Source organism: Papio anubis, chromosome 9, assembly GCF_008728515.1.
Source record: "Papio anubis isolate 15944 chromosome 9, Panubis1.0, whole genome shotgun sequence".
NCBI lineage: Eukaryota > Metazoa > Chordata > Mammalia > Primates > Cercopithecidae > Papio > Papio anubis.
In genome coordinates, this window is record NC_044984.1 from 30,147,454 (window position 1) to 30,165,979 (window position 18,526).

At 40.6% G+C, this 18,526-nt stretch overlaps 1 protein-coding gene and 1 non-coding gene across 11 annotated transcripts in view; one reads left to right on the top strand and one right to left on the bottom strand.

Annotated features, from left to right (window-relative positions):
• DENND5B (DENN domain containing 5B) overlaps positions 1 to 18,526 on the bottom strand; it is a 220,707-nt gene that overhangs the window by 81,218 nt on the left and 120,963 nt on the right. For all 10 annotated transcript variants that reach the window (XR_004176034.1, XM_031650404.1, XM_021922162.2 and 7 more), the window contains 3 exons: positions 14,340 to 14,527; positions 6,094 to 6,630; positions 2,314 to 2,545 (listed from right to left, as the gene is read on the bottom strand). Coding sequence is in view for 9 of the 10 variants with exons in the window: in XM_031650404.1 (XP_031506264.1) it covers positions 2,314 to 2,545; positions 6,094 to 6,630; positions 14,340 to 14,527 (957 nt within the window). In the remaining variant the exon portion in view is untranslated. The remainder of the gene's footprint in view (positions 1 to 2,313; positions 2,546 to 6,093; positions 6,631 to 14,339; positions 14,528 to 18,526) is intronic.
• On the top strand, positions 4,321 to 4,424 carry LOC116269077. The gene has a single exon (XR_004176394.1). It is a non-coding gene; the product is annotated as a small nucleolar RNA U13 (small nucleolar RNA).

Genomic DNA, 18,526 nt, shown 5'->3' on the forward strand with positions numbered 1-18,526 from the left:
ACATACTTCTCCCTTACATACACTAACGCTTCAGCATCATCATTCCTGACTTTGATCTATTTAAGTGAAGTGGGAAAGGCAAGCAAGCAAGACAGGCAGATCAAGGAAGTTCCACATTTGCTGCCTCTCCTTTTTCTCCAGAGGAAAAGTTGCTATCAAATAACTCCAACATTTGAAGGGAAAGAAACAAAAGGGAGGGCCATCAGGTGACAGGTATCTGCTTATGTGGCAAAGAACAGGTTAGGGACCAGGCATAATTGTATAAAATAAGTGTGGACTAGTACATTTTACATAGTTCTTTCTTGAATGAAGAGCTAACATGATGTTAAGGCTTCCTGTGCCAGAAATCAGTCAGACCTGGATTCAAACCATGGCTCGACCAATCACCAGCTATGCAACCACAGGCAAGTTACTTAACCTCTCAGTTTTCTCAACTGTAAAATAAGGGCAGTAATAAAACGAAATAAAAGTAAGTATTCCAGGCCGGACATGATGGCTCATGCCTATAATCCTAGCACTTTGAGAGTCCAAGGCAGGTGTTTTGTTTGAGCTCAGGAGTTCGAGACCAGCCTGAGCAACATGGTGAAACCCTGTCTCTACCAAAAATACAAAAAATTAGCCGAGCATGGTGGTGTGCATCTGTGGTCCCAGCTACTTGGGAGGCTGTGGTGGGAGGATCACTTGAACCCAGGAAGCAGAGGTTGCAGTGAGCCGAGATGGCACCACTGCACTCCAGCCTGAGTGACAGTGAGATTCTGTTTCAAAAAAAAAACGGGTGCTGGGCCAGTCACAGTGGCTCACACCTGTAATCCCAGCACTTTGGGAAACTGAAGCAGATGGATCGCTTGAGCCCAGGAATTCAAGACCAACCAAGATAAGATAATTACCTTAGTAACATGGTGAAACCCTGTCTCTACAAAAAAAATCACCCGAGGGTGGCGGCACATGCCTGTAGCACCCATTCCCCAGGAGACTGCAGTAGGAAGATCACCTGAGCCCAGGAGGTTGAGGCTGCTGTGAGCCATGATGGCGCCACTGCACTCTAGCCTAGGCAACAAGTGAGACCCTGTCTCAAAAGAAAAAATTAAAAAAAAATTCATGAACAACACCTGGCATGATGACTGACATAGCAAATACTCATGTTGGCTATTAATATGATTATTTTTTTAATGGACTATATTACACTCCTAGACGAGACTGGCTAAGACTTAATTTCTTTCTTTTTTTTTTGAGACGGAGTCTCGCTCTGTTGCCCAGGCGGGAATGCAGTGGTGCCATATTGGCTCACTGCAACCTCCGCCTCCCAGGTTCAAGTGATGCTCCTATCTCAGCCTCCCTAGTAGCTGGGATTACAGGCGCACGACACCACACGTGGCTAATTTTTGTATTTTTAGTAGAGATGGGGTTTTGCCATGTTGGACAGGCTGGTTCTGAACTCCTGACCTCAACTGATCTGCTGGCCTCGGCCTCCCAAAGTGCTGGGATTAAAGGTGTGAGCCATCACGCCCGGCCTGACTCAGATTTAATTTCAATAAATGAAGCTATTATAATTAATGGCACTACCAAAGCAAAGATACTGTTTTAGTATGTAAATTAAGCAGAATCTAAGATTTACTGTTTTAAATAAATACTTACCCTTTCTTGGATATAGAGAAGAGGTGAGAAGTAAAAAGGAAACATAAGTAGCAAGACAGAAATTAAAAATTTTTCCATTAGACAATAAAGAGAATAAAACAAAAGTCAGGCTGGACACGGTGGCTCGCACCTGTAATCCCAGCACTTTGGAAGGCTGAGGAGGGCAGATCACCTGAGGTCAGGAGTTCAAGACCAGCCCGGCCAACACGGTGAAACCCCCATCTCTATAAAAAATACAAAAATTAGTCAGGCATGGTGGCGCATGCCTATAATCCCAGCTACTTGGGAGGCAGAGGCAGGAGAAATGTTTGAATCCAGGAGGCGGAGGTTGCAGTGAGCCAAGATCGCACCACTATACTCTAGCCTGGGTGATAGAGCAAGATCCATCTCAAAAACAAAAACAAAAAAAACAAAAACAAAAATCGTAGCAACCTTCCAGTCATACTTGATTCAATTTATTATTGTTTTTCCTCTTCTGACTAAGAGATAAGGAAAGTCAAGTAGGAGTGGGACTCAGAAACAGAAACAAAAATTTACACAGCATTTTGTGATAATCGGACCAGGATTAGCCATGAAGTCTAAAACTGAAAATTAATTTTGTTGTACATAAGGCCAACAATTTGTGGGAAAAAAGCGATCATGGATTTTAATTTAATTTAAAAGGCATGGCAAATGTACCTGCTTCTTTTAAAGTGCTGCATTTCTGATATATAGATGTCCGCAAGGTGGGTGCCCTTACATTATACAGCCTTATCTTATCAATCCGAGAGTCAAAGACCCGAAGCAAAGGATCTTTCTCTTCCCACTGAGACATAATTTTATTATCAATAAAGGTGGCAAACATCTGTGTTTCAATGAAGCGTGAAAGAAATGGCAGGTAAGGCTCAGGCTGGTCAGACAGAAAGGAAGCCTGTAATGAGATAATTAGGAAATTATTAGTGCAAAGAGATCATCTCAACACTACACGATAAGCCTGAAAATTATGTTAACTCAGGACATTCTTTTTAAATCTTATAAAACTGACACTTGAAATTCAAAAATCCTTAAAAATCCACTTTTCTTTCCATTTTCCTAAATTCAGAAAATGTAGGTCACTTAGGTCTTTAGCACTGATCTTATTTTACAAAATCGATTTACATTCTGATCCTTATGACCATTATGTATAAGAGAGGGCATCAGTAATGCAAGATGGCAGAGAAGTTGCTATACAATTGTCAATCATCCACTTCACTTGCAGTTAAAAATTTTTATCCCTTTCCCCAATGGGTTGTAATTTCTTCTGTTCTCTATTCCTAGCCTATGAAATATACTTTCAAGCCATAGGTAGTGAGATGATTAACTGATACAATAAAGATAAACATATCAGCATTAATCTTAAAAAAAAATACATGGAATTTATGCTTATGGGTGAAATTCTTTTGTTCTTCTTCAAGTGAATGCTTTTCTAGACTCTTTAACTCTGCGAGAAATCAATAGATGAGTGTTAAGCCAAGGTCAAATTCCTTCCACACCTGTGCTGACACAACAGTCCCAGCCTTAACAACTAAAAAAGGCACTGCCTGGAAGCTGGGCATGGTGGTGGCCACCTATAGTCCTAGCCACTAGGGAGGCTGAAGCCAGAGGATCCTGTGAGCCCAGGAGTTCGAGGCCAGCCTGAAGAAACATAGTGAGACCCCGTTTCCAAAACACAAACAAAAAAACCAAAGCACTGCCTGAAAAACCATCAGAAGCAAGCCTTTGGAGAACATGTATAATAAGCTGTACACCTTTCCTGTTACTAGCCTGTCTGATGCATGGGATAGTTCAGTACATCGTAATCAGTTCCTAATTCAAAGTGTCATTTTTTTGTTGTTGTTCTTCCATGTTCATGTGTGTACAGGAATTCTAGACTCAATGCAATACTAAAATCTGGAAGTAAATTTAGAAGTAAATTCCTATTTTGGTTGCTGGGTTGGTTTTTATTTTTGTATGGCAGAAGCTAGAAGGCGAAAGGGGAAAGAGGGAGTAAGTTCTGACATAAGGTGACTTTTAAAAATACTCATCAGCTTGTTGCTAGCATATTTATTTTCATTCTGAAATTTAGGAGGTCTTTTTAAAATTTCCTTAGAGAAATCCACGTATTCACTTTAAGTAGTTCCATAGTTCAGGTGTATATACATAAATCCAAATAACCAAAGAGATTCACAGTAGTCTCTAGAAATCAGTTCACCTCCACCAATAAACATCTTACTTTTCATACATCAAATAGCCTTTTTTTAAAAAAGTGGGCCAAAGATCTGGCTTTTGATATTCAGACCCTCACAGACTATAAAATTTTAGGTCATCAAAGATTTGGCTTGTAGGACTAGTATGTCCTGCAAATTTTCCTAGTGAAGGTAATTACAAGCCTTCTGGAATCCAACAGAAAATTTTCATTTCTTTAGGGGTTATATAAAAAGAATTCCATTTATATAGTTTGAGGCTACATAAAGATTAGGAAGGAAGGATGTATCAGGGCTTCATTTAGGTAAGAATTTGAATTGCCCCAAGGATAAACCATGAATATACACAGATTAGTTCTAAGATAGATAGGAAAAAGTATGAAAAATTGTTGAGTCTAATGAGAAAGGAACCTAAGGGCATACACTTAAAGAAGTGAAGTCTTGTTAATATTAAAGAAGTTTTCTCAAACATAAGTGCACCAGGATGCTTTTGTAGTTCATAAATGTAATAACTGGCTTTTCATGCTCATGTGTGAGATATACCTTCCTCAAACTTTGTTAGCATGTTGGCACATTACCTGTCTGATGTGGGGAAAAGCAAAGCACACCAGAACATAACTGTTCAACATACAGTATTATCCTCCAACAGAAAAAATATCTGATGAAGTAAAAAAATTATCTTTTATTTTTTTGAGACAGGGTCTCACTCTCTAGCCCAAGCTGGAGTGCAGTGGCATCATCTTGGCTCACTGCAGCCTCAACTTCCCAGGCTCAAGTGATCCCACCTCAGCCTCCAGAGTCACTGGAACCACAGGTGCACACCACTGTGCCTGGCTAATTTTAAAATTTTTTGTAGAGATGAGTTCTCACTATGTTGCCTAGGCTTGGTCTCATACTCCTGGCCTCAAATGATCCTCCAGCCTCAACCTCCTAGTGTTGAGATTACAAGTGTGAGCCACCATGCCCAGCCACTATGTACCTTTATGAAAATTTTTAATTATTTCCAAAAATTCTCCAATATTGTAAATTAGCCTCTTGGAATGCATCAGCCCCTTTAGAAGGCCTTTCATGACATAAGAGAGGCCACTTAGTGAAATCCATGATACATTCCAATACAAGTATTATACCTCAGCAATCACAGAGGCAGAGAACTAAACTACACCCTGGTGACCTAAAAGAGTTAACATACAACCCTAAGTGCACCTGTCTGAAAAATAAAATCTGGGAGATAGGTGAAAAAAAAACTGGCAGAAGAATCCAGTACCCCTTAGAAATCACAGGACAAGGAAAGCTGGTATTATTTTCTGACTTCCCTTTCCAAAATCTTTGGAACCGTTTTATACTTACAGTCATAAAACCTAATTTAGTCACTCTTTTTCTCCTTTGATCTTAGAATGAGATAGAGAAATCTGGCTTCTGAAACCAAACTGTTAACTTTACATGGACAAGTTGTGACTTCTGATAGGATAAAGACTAAATAAATGATTTCTAGACTAAATAAATAGATTTCATAGAAAAGGAGTAGGCTTATTTAACTATACTTGATCATAAAATAAGAGTAAATAGAACTGTTACAAGGTCAAACAGTATTAACAGATTTGGAAAACCTGCAAAATGTAAGTTTCTATAACTTCTTTCTTTTTTTTTTTTTTGAGCTGGAGTCTCTGTCTGTTGCCCAGGCCGGAGTACAGTGGCGTGATCTCGGCTCACTGCGACCTCCACCTCCCTGCCTGGGTTCGAGTGATTCTCCTGCCTCAGCCTCCTGAGTAGCTGGGATTACAGGTGTGTGACACCATGCTCGGCTAATTTTTTGTATTTTTAGTAGAGACGGGGTTTTGCCATATTGGCCAGGCTAGTCTCAAACTCCTGACCTCATGATCCGCCCGCCTCGGTCTCCCAGCGTGCTGGGATTACAGGCATAAGCCACCATACCCAGCCTGTTTCTATAATTTAAGCATCTTTAAGGTAAAGAAAAATTTTAAATAAGATTACAGGCAATTTAACACACAATTTAATGACCAGCTCAATGAGCTGGTTGATTTGCTTTCTTGTAAAATTATTTTACCTAATGTAAAAATACTTGGTAAAGCAAAGTTCCTAATGGGCTGGAAGATGAAAAGTCTGCATTTAAAAAAGGTTAACAAAATCAATAATATATGGATAAGCATAGGCACAGAAGAAGAAAAAACTTAAAAATTTAAAATATCAATAATAAAGCCACTAATAACCACAAAAGGAAAACTATGGTTCTTTTTACTTTGTCAAAGTTCTGCATCTGTTCCCGGTTGGTCAGCCAGGATTCCATATCCTGAGCAGTCTGAATGACAAACGCTTCGTAATCTGCAAACATCTGTGTAAAGCGGTTAGCAAAGACCTCTCGGAGCTGTACATTGAGCTGGTAGTCCCTTAGTTCTGCCTCTTCACACTGCAGTTTTAAATCCTTGTCTTTTTCACCCAGAGAAGCAGAAAGGTCCATTTTTTCCACAGCCACACCAGTCCGCTTGGCCAGAGCCTGCAAGCGGGCTATGGTTTCATTGCCCTTCAGTAACTCATACATGCTGATGTTATTAGTGGAGACATTGCCGTTCTTTTTGTCATTGACCAAGTCTTTCAGAACCATATTCTTCAGTTTGCTGGTACTCTCACTGCAATGTAGGCTGCCCTCAGGAGGGATCCCAAATTGAACAAGAACCTCAGAGAGTTCTTGGATAAAATCCACTTTATTGGGGAACTGTGGAAATTCTTCAGGCAACTCAATAAAATGGTTGTCAATGTCCACAAAACACAAATTAGCCTGAAAGAGAAAATAGAAAGGTTTAAAATAAAGAAACTGTATGTTCTAAAATATTCTTGGAGCCACAGTGGCTCACACATAATCCCAGCACTTTGGGAGGCCAAAGCAAAAAGACTGCTTGAGCCCAGGAGTTCGAGACAAGACTGGGAAACACGGCAAGACCCTGTTTCTACAAAAAGAAAAGAAAGTCTTGCCAACTATTACAAACAAAAGCATAGATTATGGCGCCTTTTGTTAATCTTTGCAAGGTTTAGAATTTCTTATTCTTTAAAAATAACCTCTTTTTCCATCATTTTCCCCTATATGATTATTTTTATACCATACTTAATATATATGAAAATTTTCTCTGGGTCTCAGCAATATATTATAATCTGAATATGATTTTCTAACATTTGGCATCCATTAGGCATTCCTATGTGGGTAAGGGTGCCCAGACTCATAAGACCTTACACATACATGGTATTAGGTAAAATGCTCACTGAATGCACTTGAACTTTCTTTGCCACCCCACTGCTCTAATATCTGTAATTTAGAATTGACAATAATCACTAAAAACCAGCAGCTGTAGTATCTCCCAATAGGACGAAACTGGCAAAATCAATCCAATTCACAGATAATCCACAAATTTTAACTTTACTCAAAATTCACTGAACCTCCCAGAGCAAAACCATTTCAGAAGTCATTATACCTAATGCAGGAGGCAGAGAGAGGTGGTAGAGGCAAGTGCATATATAACTGTGCACTTGATTGACCTTTGAATAATTAAGAGTTCACACAAGATATTTTTCAGTTGAGAAAAAGAGGTGACAGAAATCAGAAGAAATGTCTTTTTGAGTTTGTTTATACTTCACATTTGGAATTTACTTTGAATAAATATTTTAAATATTTTTCAAGCAGATATAGAAAATTCAAGAGGCCAAAGCATATGTATAAAGTTCTGATTATCCCTCAGGTATCTGTAGTAGACTCTAAACAGTATTTTACCTTTACTGTACACACTCTCTTAATCAGGACAAGGTTGTTAGTTAAAAAAGAAGGTTGTGCTTCTAGATTGGGGGGTGGGGTGCCAAAATTGTAGCCCATCACATAAAAATAATATTGATTACATTAATGGTTGAACACAAGACATGGGGTGGAAGTCAATAAACAAAATAGGAAGCTTCACTGTGTTTTTCTCCCCGGCTCCCCTACCCCTAGGTCACCAAGAGGAAAATTCACACTGTTCTTTGATCTAGATGGCAAAGTAAGGGAAAAGGGGAAAGCAACCAGTTGGGTCTTTGTTTTTCTCTTTTGATCTTTGCTCTTCATGTTAGATACCAATTAGCAAGCAGCATACATAAATTCTAAATTAAGTTCAATAAAAACTCAAAATGAGGCCTGGCATGGTGCCTCATACCTATAATTCCAGCACTTTGGGAGACTGAGGTGGAAGGATGACTTGAGGTCAGGAGTTTGAGACCAGTCTGGCCAACATGGTGAAACTCTGTCTCCACTAAAAATACAAAAATTAGCTGGGCATGGTGGCATGCACCTATAATCCCAGCTACTCGGGAGGATGAGGCAGGAGAATCATTTGACCTCAGGAGGCAGAGGCTGCAGTGAGCCAAGATCGTGTCACTGCACTCCAGCCTGGACAAAACACAGAGAGACTCTGGCAAAAATAAAATAAAATTAAATTAAAAAATAAAGTAAAATAAAATAAATTGATTTTCCTCCATTCAAAGCCAGATGATCAACAATGATTCCTAAAGCCTGATGTAATCTTTGAATCTAGCTTTTTAATTTTGCAGATGAAAAAACCGAGGCCAAAGAAGTTAGGTGACTTTCTGGCACCTGTTCCAAATGTGCACCCTCAAACAGACTGGTGGTTTATGGCCTTTCCCTGATCTTTTTCCTCACCTCCAATGTCAGTAGTTTTCTCTAAATAAATTAAGAGCTGAAATGACACATCTTGCTGAGACAGTAGCACTGCCTACACCATTCTTTTCTTTTCTTTTTTTAAGATGGAGTCTTGCTCTGTCGCCCAGGCTGGAGTATAGTGGTGTGATCTCAGCTCACCGCAACCTCTGCCTCCCGGGCTCAAGCAATTCTCTGCCTCAGCCTCCCGAGTAGCTGGGATTACAGGTGTCCGCCACCATGCCTGGCTAATTTTTAAATACTTTTAGTAGAGATGGGGTTTCACCATCTTGGCCAGGCTGGTCTTGAACTCCTGACCTTGTAATCCACCTGCCTCAGCCTCCCAAAGTGCTGGGATTACAGGCGTAAGCTACTGCGCCCGGCCGGCCTACACCATTCTTTACACTGAAAGGTTTAAATGGAAGGTCACATAATTCGAATGGATGATTCAGTATCTCTAAAACAAAAGAAAAAATTTACTAATTTGCTAATCTAAATGTTAACCAACAACCTCCCATCACTTAGATTTTGTACTATTCCCTTCCTACTAGGTAGCCTTCCTACTACCTTTTTCTATCCCTCTCCTCCTCCTATGAAAAGGGAAAATGATATATTTTCTGAAATTTTAAAGCTTATTACGGTCATGAAATCACTGCTGAGCTGAAAGTGTACTACAAGGTAGGAGTTCCAACACCACAGCTACTGGTCTGTCTTCATGATCCCACAAAAGTCTCCTATGTCTGCTTAGGAAGGGCCCAAGCTGGGGCTTTGATTATCACAAAGTAGAACAGGAAATACAAACTGTGTTATGAAAATGTATTGAAGAAAACTAAAAAGAAGCCCTTTCTCTAAAATAAACAAGAACTCTATAATAGGGCATTCTGATAAGTTGCTTCTCACTTTTAACACCATTAAATTAAAAAAAAAAATCAGAAGAGTATTGCATGATAAAAATTTACTCAACACCTCAATCTGACATTGCTTTAGGACTAAATATTTCTACTTATCAACACTACTCACAAGCCTTCATGATATGTAACTACTTACTTCCTATTAAAAACAACAAAAGTGGGCTGGGCTCGGTGGCTCACACCTGTAATCCCAGCACTTTGGGAGGCCAACGTGGGCAAATCACGAGGTCAGGAGTTTGAGATCAGTCTGACCAACATGGTGAAACCCGGTCTCTACTAAAAATACAAAAAATAAGCTGGGCATAGTGGCAGGCGCCTGTAATCCCAGCTACTGGGGAGGCTGAGGCAGGAGAATCACTTGAACCCGGGAGGCAGAGGTGCAGTGAGCTGAGATCACGCCACTGCACTCCAGCCTAGGCAAAAGAGTAAGACTCCGTCTCAAAAACAAAACAACAACAAAAGTGGCAGGGCACAGTGGCTCACGCCTGTAATCCCAGCACTTTGGGAGCCCGAAGTGGGTGGATCACTTGAGGTCAGAAGTTCAAGACCAGCCTGGCCAACACGGTGAAACCCCATCTCTACTGCAAATACAAAAATTAGCTAGGTGTGGTGGCGTGCACCTGTAATCCCAGCTATTCAGGAAGTTGAGGCAAGAGAATAGCTGAATCTGGGAGGTGGAAGTTGCAGTGAGCTGAGATGGTGCCAATGCACTCCAGCCTGGGCAACAGAGTGAGACTCCGTCTCAAAAAAAAAAAAAAAAAAATTCCCTCAAAAGTAAGAAAACAAAGGCTTAAAGCTTAATCATATCTTCTGCCATGAAACCTTCCTATACCTTTACCCTAAAGGCATTCTGATCTCATCTGTATCTTCTCTGTTCATTTATTCCTCTTACTAACTTACTTTTTAACTTGTGTTATTGGTATTTGTAAACGACTTTTTTGAAAAGCAGAAATCACCTCTTACTTGACTTGATGTCTCCCACTGTATTCTACACAAATAGTGTATGAGACAACTGTTTGGCAAATGAAAGAATAAACTCTGAGGAGATGGTCGTTTCTGGGAACCCTAAAACTGCAGGCTGGAGCAGGAAGTATCGAGACTAATGCAGCTCTCTTCGTGATCTCACTTCTCAGTGTCTGAAATTAAGCCAGCTTGAGGGTAAGCCGGAGAGAGGAGAGCATTTAAAATATTCCCTCTGGACCAGATGCTGTGGATCATGCTGGTAATCTTTGGGAGCCCAAAGCCGGAGGATCACTTGAGCCCAAGAGTTCAAGACCAGTCTGGGCAATGTAGCGAGAGTTCATCTCTACAAATAATAACTTTAAAAAATTAGCTGCGTGTGGTGGCATGTGCCTCTTGTCCTAGCTACTCACAAAGCTGAGGTGGGAGGATCTCCTGAGCTCAGGAGGTCAAGGCTGCAGTGAGCTGTGTGACCACATTCCTGCCTGGGTGACAGAGTGAGACCCTGTCTGAAAAATAAAATAAATAATTCCCTCAGAATCTCTGGGCAAGATATGACAAAAACAAAGTTGCAAAAGCAACTGTTTCAGTTTTTCTCTTAACTTTTTGTTTACCAGTTACTGTGAAGATAAGTAAGAACAGTAGAAAGTGAAGTACATTCCATGCAATTAATCTTCAGTGCCTTCCTTCCACCCTCACTCTCTATATCCTACTCCCTAAGAAACAGTATTACAAATGGTTACTTGTGGCTATCACTTTTAAATCATGGGGATAGCTAGTTGATGATTAATTTACATATCTATGTAGTTACATTAGTTAGCTAGCAACTAAAATCATACCTTCTTAAAATAATTATTTTGCAAACTTGTCATTTTTTTAAACTATGTTTAGAAGCCTTGTCACTATTTTTAGCCATTATTTTATTTTAGAGTTTTCAGGGAAAGGTGGAGGGAAGTATTACTAATGAGTGCATTTAAGTCATTTTTTTTTTTTTTTTTTTTTTTTTGAGACGGAGTCTCGCGCTGTGTCGCCCAGGCTGGAGTGCAGTGGCGCGATCTCGGCTCACTGCAAGCTCCGCCTCCCAGGTTCAGGCCATTCTCCTGCCTCAGCCTCCGAGTAGCTGGGACTACAGGTGCCCGCCACCACGCCCGGCTAGTTTTTTGTATTTTTAGTAGAGACGGGGTTTCACCATGTTAGCCAGGATGGTCTCGATCTCCTGACCTCGTGATCCGCCCGCCTCGGCCTCCCAAAGTGCTGGGATTACAGGCTTGAGCCACCGCGCCCGGCCTAAGTCATTTTTTTAAATGACTATTTTTATATCTACTTCCTTCCCAAAATTATGTGAAGCAGATTATTTCATCTCATTGTAAAATGATACCAGAACAAAGTGATAGGCTGTTAGCCTTTTCTTATAAAACAATGATGCCCTAATTTATAGTTTCTACACAGAAGCACTGCTATTTTCACAGCGAATTCAGGTTATTTCATATTATTCTACTCTATGAACAGATGGGTATATGTATTTATTAAGCAGTGTAGATCTCATGAATGAAAAATTAGAAAATCACAGACATTACTTTAAGAGCTTTCAGAATCCTTACATTTGTTTATCTTTAGTGGATACACACAGGCACAGAGATGGAAAAGTTTCCCAACTACAGATATGCCAAGGTGGCACTGAAAAATCTCTCAACAATTGTTACAAAAAATGGAAAGACAATATACATAAAGTTATCTTATAAAATGTTACATGATTAACATACACAATAGATCAGACACTCAACAAGAAACTAAAATATCATTAAGTCTTCAAAACAAAATGCATTTGGCTAGTCTATTTCTTTTTCCTTGAAAATTTAAAGGATTAACTTCTTTGAGCAAATAACATACTAGACTAATTTAATGAAAGTGAAAACAAGAACATTTAAGGAATAGAGAAAAGAGGTAAAACAGAGAAGAAAAACATGCACAAGCCCAAAAAGAACAACAGTCTGTATATGTATCTTATGTGATCTGAATCAAGTTATTTTCCTTTGGGTAAAAATGTTAATTTTTGCGGGGAAATATTCATTAGAATAAAAGTAAGCAGTGGAAGATTATGAGAATCACTACAGAATACAATGGCTGTGGCTTAGTGTTAAATTCACTTATTAAAATGAGAATCTCTGGGAAATAAGAACAAATAAAGGTGAATCTCAGCATGATATTCTATTAAGAAAGATGTGAATTAAATAGCCGGTGATATAATGTAATTAATCAGCTTTTTAAAAAAGTTGTGGCACGTTCTCATCCATATTTCATTTCAAAGACTTTACATGGTAATCCTCAGTACCATTAATAGGTAAAAATTAGGCCAGGTGTGGTGGCTCACACCTGTAATCCCAGCATTCTGGGAGGCCGGGGTGGGCGGATCACCTGAGGTCGGGAGTTTGAGACCAGCCTGATCAACATGAAGAAAACCCGTCTCTACTAAAAATACAAAATTAGCTGGGCGTGGTGGTGCCTGTCAGCTACTTGGGAGGATGAGGCAGGAGAATCACTTAAACCCAGGAGGCGGTGAGCCAAGATCCCGCCATTGCACTCCAGTCTGGGCAACAAAAGCAAAACTCCGTCTCAAAAGAAAAGAAAAGAAAAAAAAAAAAAGTAAAAACAACACGTGGGAGGTGTTATTATTCTTATTTTATAGATCAGAAATATGCTTTCAACAATTCTTGTTTATTTATTTATTTATTTATTTTGAGACGGAGTCTCGCTCTGTCGCCCAGCCTGGAGTGCAGTGGTGTGATCTTGGCTTACTGCAACCTACACTTCCAGGGTTCAAGCGATTCTACTGCCTCAGCCTTCCAAGTAGCTGGGACTACAGGTGCGTGCCACCACACCTGGCTAATTTTTGGTATTTTTAGTAGAGACGGATTTCATCATGTTAGCTAGGATGGATCTCTTGACCTTGTGATCCACCCGCCTCAGCCTCCCAAAGTGCTGGGATTACAAGCATAAGCCACCGCGCCTGGTCTATTTTTTTAAACATTTGAAAGTACAACACACAGAAAGTATAATAACTTTAAGGTGGCATAAAAGTTAGGTGTTAGAATTTTTATCTCAACCGCCAAGCCAAGCTGACATTTAGAACAGATAATGGGCCCTGTATCTGAAAACAGAGAGTACTGAAGTATTTGATATTTCCATTATCCCTAGTTTGCTGCAACATGTTACTTTTCAGTTGACAGAGGTCAAAAATCAAATTCACCTCAAATGATAATGATTTTAAAGGATGTTAAAACCTGGGTTGTATTGTTTAAAAACAAAATTTATAACGTGAGTGAAGAAAAAAAATGTTACCAGAATAAAGCAATGAGATCATGCTACCACTGCTCCATCTTCACAAATTTATAGTTGTGAAAATCAGCCACTGTCTTGTTTTGAACCAGGTTTAGTTAATGACTATGTGGTAGTTATCATCAGGAGTCTGCATTCTATAGCTGAGGCTCTCCCCTAGCCATACTTGGAGATTTAGGAGAGTCAAAAAGACAGATAAAATTTGGACAAAGGCCGGGCGCGGTGGCTCAAGCCTGTAATCCCAGCACTTTGGGAGGCCGAGACGGGCGGATCACGAGGTCAGGAGATCGAGACCATCCTGGCTAACACGGTGAAACCCCGTCTCTACTAAAAAATACAAAAAAATAGCCGGGCGAGGTGGCGGGTGCCTGTAGTCCCAGCTACTCAGGAGGCTGAGGCAGGAGAATGGCGCAAACCCGGGAGGCGGAGCTTGCAGTGAGCTGAGATCCGGCCACTGCACTCCAGCCTGGGCGACAGAGCAAGACTCCATCTAAAAAAAAAAAAAAAAAAAAAAAAAAATTTGGACAAAGACAATGTGATCTAGCAAAAGTCACCTTGACCTAAATCAGCAAACAGCAAATGCTTCACCATTCATTGTAGTTTTACCTCTTGAGGAAGTTCTAGCTTAGAACGGTCAGTTCCTTCTTTTGACTGAAGGCCCATCAGATAAGGGACAGGAGCATCAAGAAAATGTAGCAGAGAAGCAGGTAGGATGGGCACATAAACATGTTGCCATTGAAACGGGAACAAAAGTGTAGTGATGCCTTCCGCCACAGTCATCAGGCGTTGATAATCTGCACAGAACAAGGAAAAAGGGACGGGAAGAGTGCAAGGAAAAACATAATCACTTCATTAGGCTGGAAAATGTGGATTTTAAGAAAAAAATTTATGCGTTAAAAGTAAATATTTCTTTATGATCATGCAGAAAATAGCTCAGTTCTATTCCACTATAATTAAATAATTAAATGGTTTCATTTGAATAGTTTTAAGGGAGTGCGGGTAGGTGGGAAACATCATCACACTCTTTGCTTCTTAAAATCATGGGTAGGCGAACTTATATTCTCTTAAAGTGTGGCGAAATCAAGAACTAATAAAACTGCTCTTGGCATTTATCCCACTAAAAATGTACAAGATACAGTGTAACATTATTATGATGATTATTTTTGAGATGAAGTCTTACTTTGTTGCCCGGGCTGCAGTGCAATGGTGCGATCTCAGCTCACTGCAACCTCCGCATCTTGGATTCAAGCGATTCTCCTGCCTCAGCCTCCCAAGTAGCTGAGATTATAGGCGCCCACCACCACACCAGGCTAATTTTTGTATTTTTCGTAGAGATGGGGATTCTCCATGTTGGCCAGGGTGGTCTTGAACTCTTGACCTCAAGCAATCCGCCCATATCAGCCTCCCAAAGTGCTGGGATTACAGGCGTGAGCCACTGCGCCCGGCCAGTATAACATTTTTGATCACTTCTTTATACATGCATGCTCACACAATTCCCAATTCAGAGGCATTTTTCTTTTTCTCTTTTTTTTTTTTTTGAGACAGTCTTGCCCTGTTAACCAGGCTGGAGTGCAGTGGCATGATCTCGGCTTACGGCAACCTCCATCAGAGGCTTTTCTCTTATACGGTATATATGATCGTGGCTATAGCTTTTGGTTAGCTGATTATACTTATTTTAGCCTTTACTTTGGGAGTACAAGAAGTCAAACAGATACATGCATTCATAGTCACACTTCCTATGTCTACCCCAACCACAAAACTATCACAGCTGGGTATTCCTGAGTTAACAGAAAACTAAGGATTAGTGTTTTTGTTATGTTTTATTTACATGAACTCATTAGTTTATCAAATTTAAAAGCTCCCCACAACAGTAAAGTAGCCTTTTAAACCACTCTGCAACGGCTGCTTTATACTTACGTATGTCCACAATTCCTATTTAAATGTTTAGAAGTAGATACGTTGGCCGGGCGTGGTGGCTCACGCCTGTAATCCCAGCACTTTGGGGATCACAAGGTGATCCGCCAAGGTGGGCGGATCACAAGGTCAGAAGTTCGAGACCATCCTGGCTAACATGATGAAACCCCATCTCTACTAAAAATACAAAAAATTAGCCAGGCGTGGTGGCGGGCGCCTGTAGTCCCAGCTACTCGGGAGGCTGAGGCAGGAGAACGGCGTGAACCCAGGAGGCGGAACTTGCAGTGAGCCGAGATCGTGCCACTGCACTCCAGCCTGGGCTACAGAGCGAGACTCTGTCTCAAAAAAAAAAAAAAAAAAAAAAGAAGTAGATATGTTTTAGAATTCAGATTTTTTAATTTAAAAAAGCAATATGGTGCATATACCACATACATGAACTATCTAGGGCAGTATCCTATAATCAAATACATTAGAATTTCTGTAGCAAACCATATATGTCCCAGTAGGACAGATAATCAAAGAATATGAATAGGGTCACTCTGGTTCAGGTCTGGTTTTGCTGATGAATGAGTTACAAAAAGAATGTTTGGTTTTTAGAATTTTTTGGATTTAAGAATTGAAGACAATGGATTGTGAGCTTGTAATAATCCTTTCACAGAATCCATTGTGAACAAATACAGTAAAATCTTTGGGAGGAAGAATTTAGGGGAGTCTTTTAAAAAAGGTTAAGGAAATGATCAGATGTTACTTGAGTCACATCAACTCAAAGACCTGACCAAGCATAAACAGGATGTTTTACATTTAAATTTTTTCTTGTGTCATTTTATAATTTTAAATGACTACCTTTTTGGTAATGAATCATCAGTTATCCACAGCCCAAGTTTACTTAAAATTTTCCTTATTTGATTCATAAAGATTCAAATTTTAGGTGAAAACCTGTTTACAGGAATAAGTTCTAAAACAAACACCAGGTGGCCTGAAAGGTAGGGGTCAGCCATACAAGCACAAAGAGCTAATAACCTAATTACCTGGGGTGGACACACACATTTTATCAGCTGAGGCACACTGAAGAAGCTAGGCTGAGACAGCTGGCACTCTCTGTGCAGGTGAGACGGGTAGTAGAGGAGACCAGACAATCAGTTCCTACCACTCTGCTAGGAATAATCAGGCAGATGTTTGAACTGTAGGCAATAAGGGTCTTTTATCCCAGGGGCGGAGATGGGGTGAGGATGAAAAGTTGACCTGAAACCCCTGAAGTCGGCTGGATGCCCCCTAGGTGTAGAAGCTGTGCCCTAATTAGAACTAATTGAAGTTCTGCACCGTCACAGGACTCAATTATGGCCCCTGGCCCCTGTACTGTCTCTCCTCTCTGTGAGTTTCCTAAGGACAGAGTGGCACCCATTTTCTCTGGTTCTACCCATAAAGCACAGGGCCTACTTCACACCCAGTGTGGACTAACACTTACTGACACTACTAAATGTTATGTTTTTTTTCCTCTTAAGTTCAACAAAATCCTAACAAAATACCAAAAAAGGCTGGCCAGGCGCAGTGGCTCATGCCTGCGATCCCAGTACTTTGGGAGACCGAGGTGGGAGGATCACCTGAGGTCAGGAGTTAGAGGCCAGTCTGGTCAACATGGTGAAACCCTGTCTCTACTAAAAATACAAAAACTAGCAGGGCATGGTGGCAGGCACCTGTAATCCCAGTAACTTGGGAGGCTGAGGCAGGAGAATTGCTTGAACCCAGGAGACAGAGGTTGCAGTGAGCCCGGATTGTGCCACTGCACTCCAGCCTGGGCAACAGCGAGACTCCGTTTCAGAGGGAAAAAAAAAAAGAAAAGCCAAGCACAACACCTGTAATCCCAGCACTTTGAGAGGCCAAGGCAGGTGAATCACCTGAGGCCAGGAGTTCAAGACAAGCCTGCCCATCATGGCAAAACCCCATCTCTAGTAAAAATACAAAAATTAGGCATAGTGGCACATGCCTGTAATCTCAGCTACTTAGGAAGCTGAGGCACGAGAATCGCCTGAATCCAGGAGGCAGAGGTTGCAGTGAGCTGAGATCACACCACTGCACTCCAGGCCTGGGTGACAGAGTAAGATTCTGTCTCAAAAAACCAAAAAAACACACAAACAAAAAATACTCAACAACAAAAACCCACCAGGAGTAGGAAGAGACAATTATGTACAGTTACAGACCATGAAGACGAAATCCAGAGAAATCTCCTTAGATTCTACTCTGTGGTCATCATTTCAACCAAGGATTGGGGCCTTTTATATTCTTGTAACCTCAGTATTTACCACAGTATCTGACATATAATAGAGGCCAAAACAGTATTTTTGAACGAATAGATGATGAGTGGGAAAAGAATATATATAATTTTGCTAGACAGCTATAACTTAAAAAGACATGCTTAGATTTTATTCCATCCATGTGTTGTGGGTGTTCTATGTCTATTCTTCTTTCCAGTTCTGCATTCTCTTTAAGACTGGTTGAAGTACCACACACATTTTTTCTTTTCTGAGATGGAGTTTTCACTCTTGCTGCCCAGGCTGGAGCGCAATGGCTCAATCTCAGCTCACTGCAACCTCCACCTCCTGGGTTCAAGCGATTCTCCTGCCTCACTCAGCCTCCTGGGTAGCTGGGATTACAGGCACCGCCACCACGCCTAGCTAATTTTTTTGTATTTTTAGTAGAGATGGGGTTTCACCATGTTGGCCAGGCTGGTCTCGAACTCCTGACTTCAGGTGATCCACATGCCTCGGCCTCCCAAAGTGCTGAGATTACAGGCATGAGCCACTGCGCCCGGCTCACACATTTTTTAATAATGCAATTATTCAGCAGAAACAAGACAATTCTTTTTAACTGAATCAAGAAAT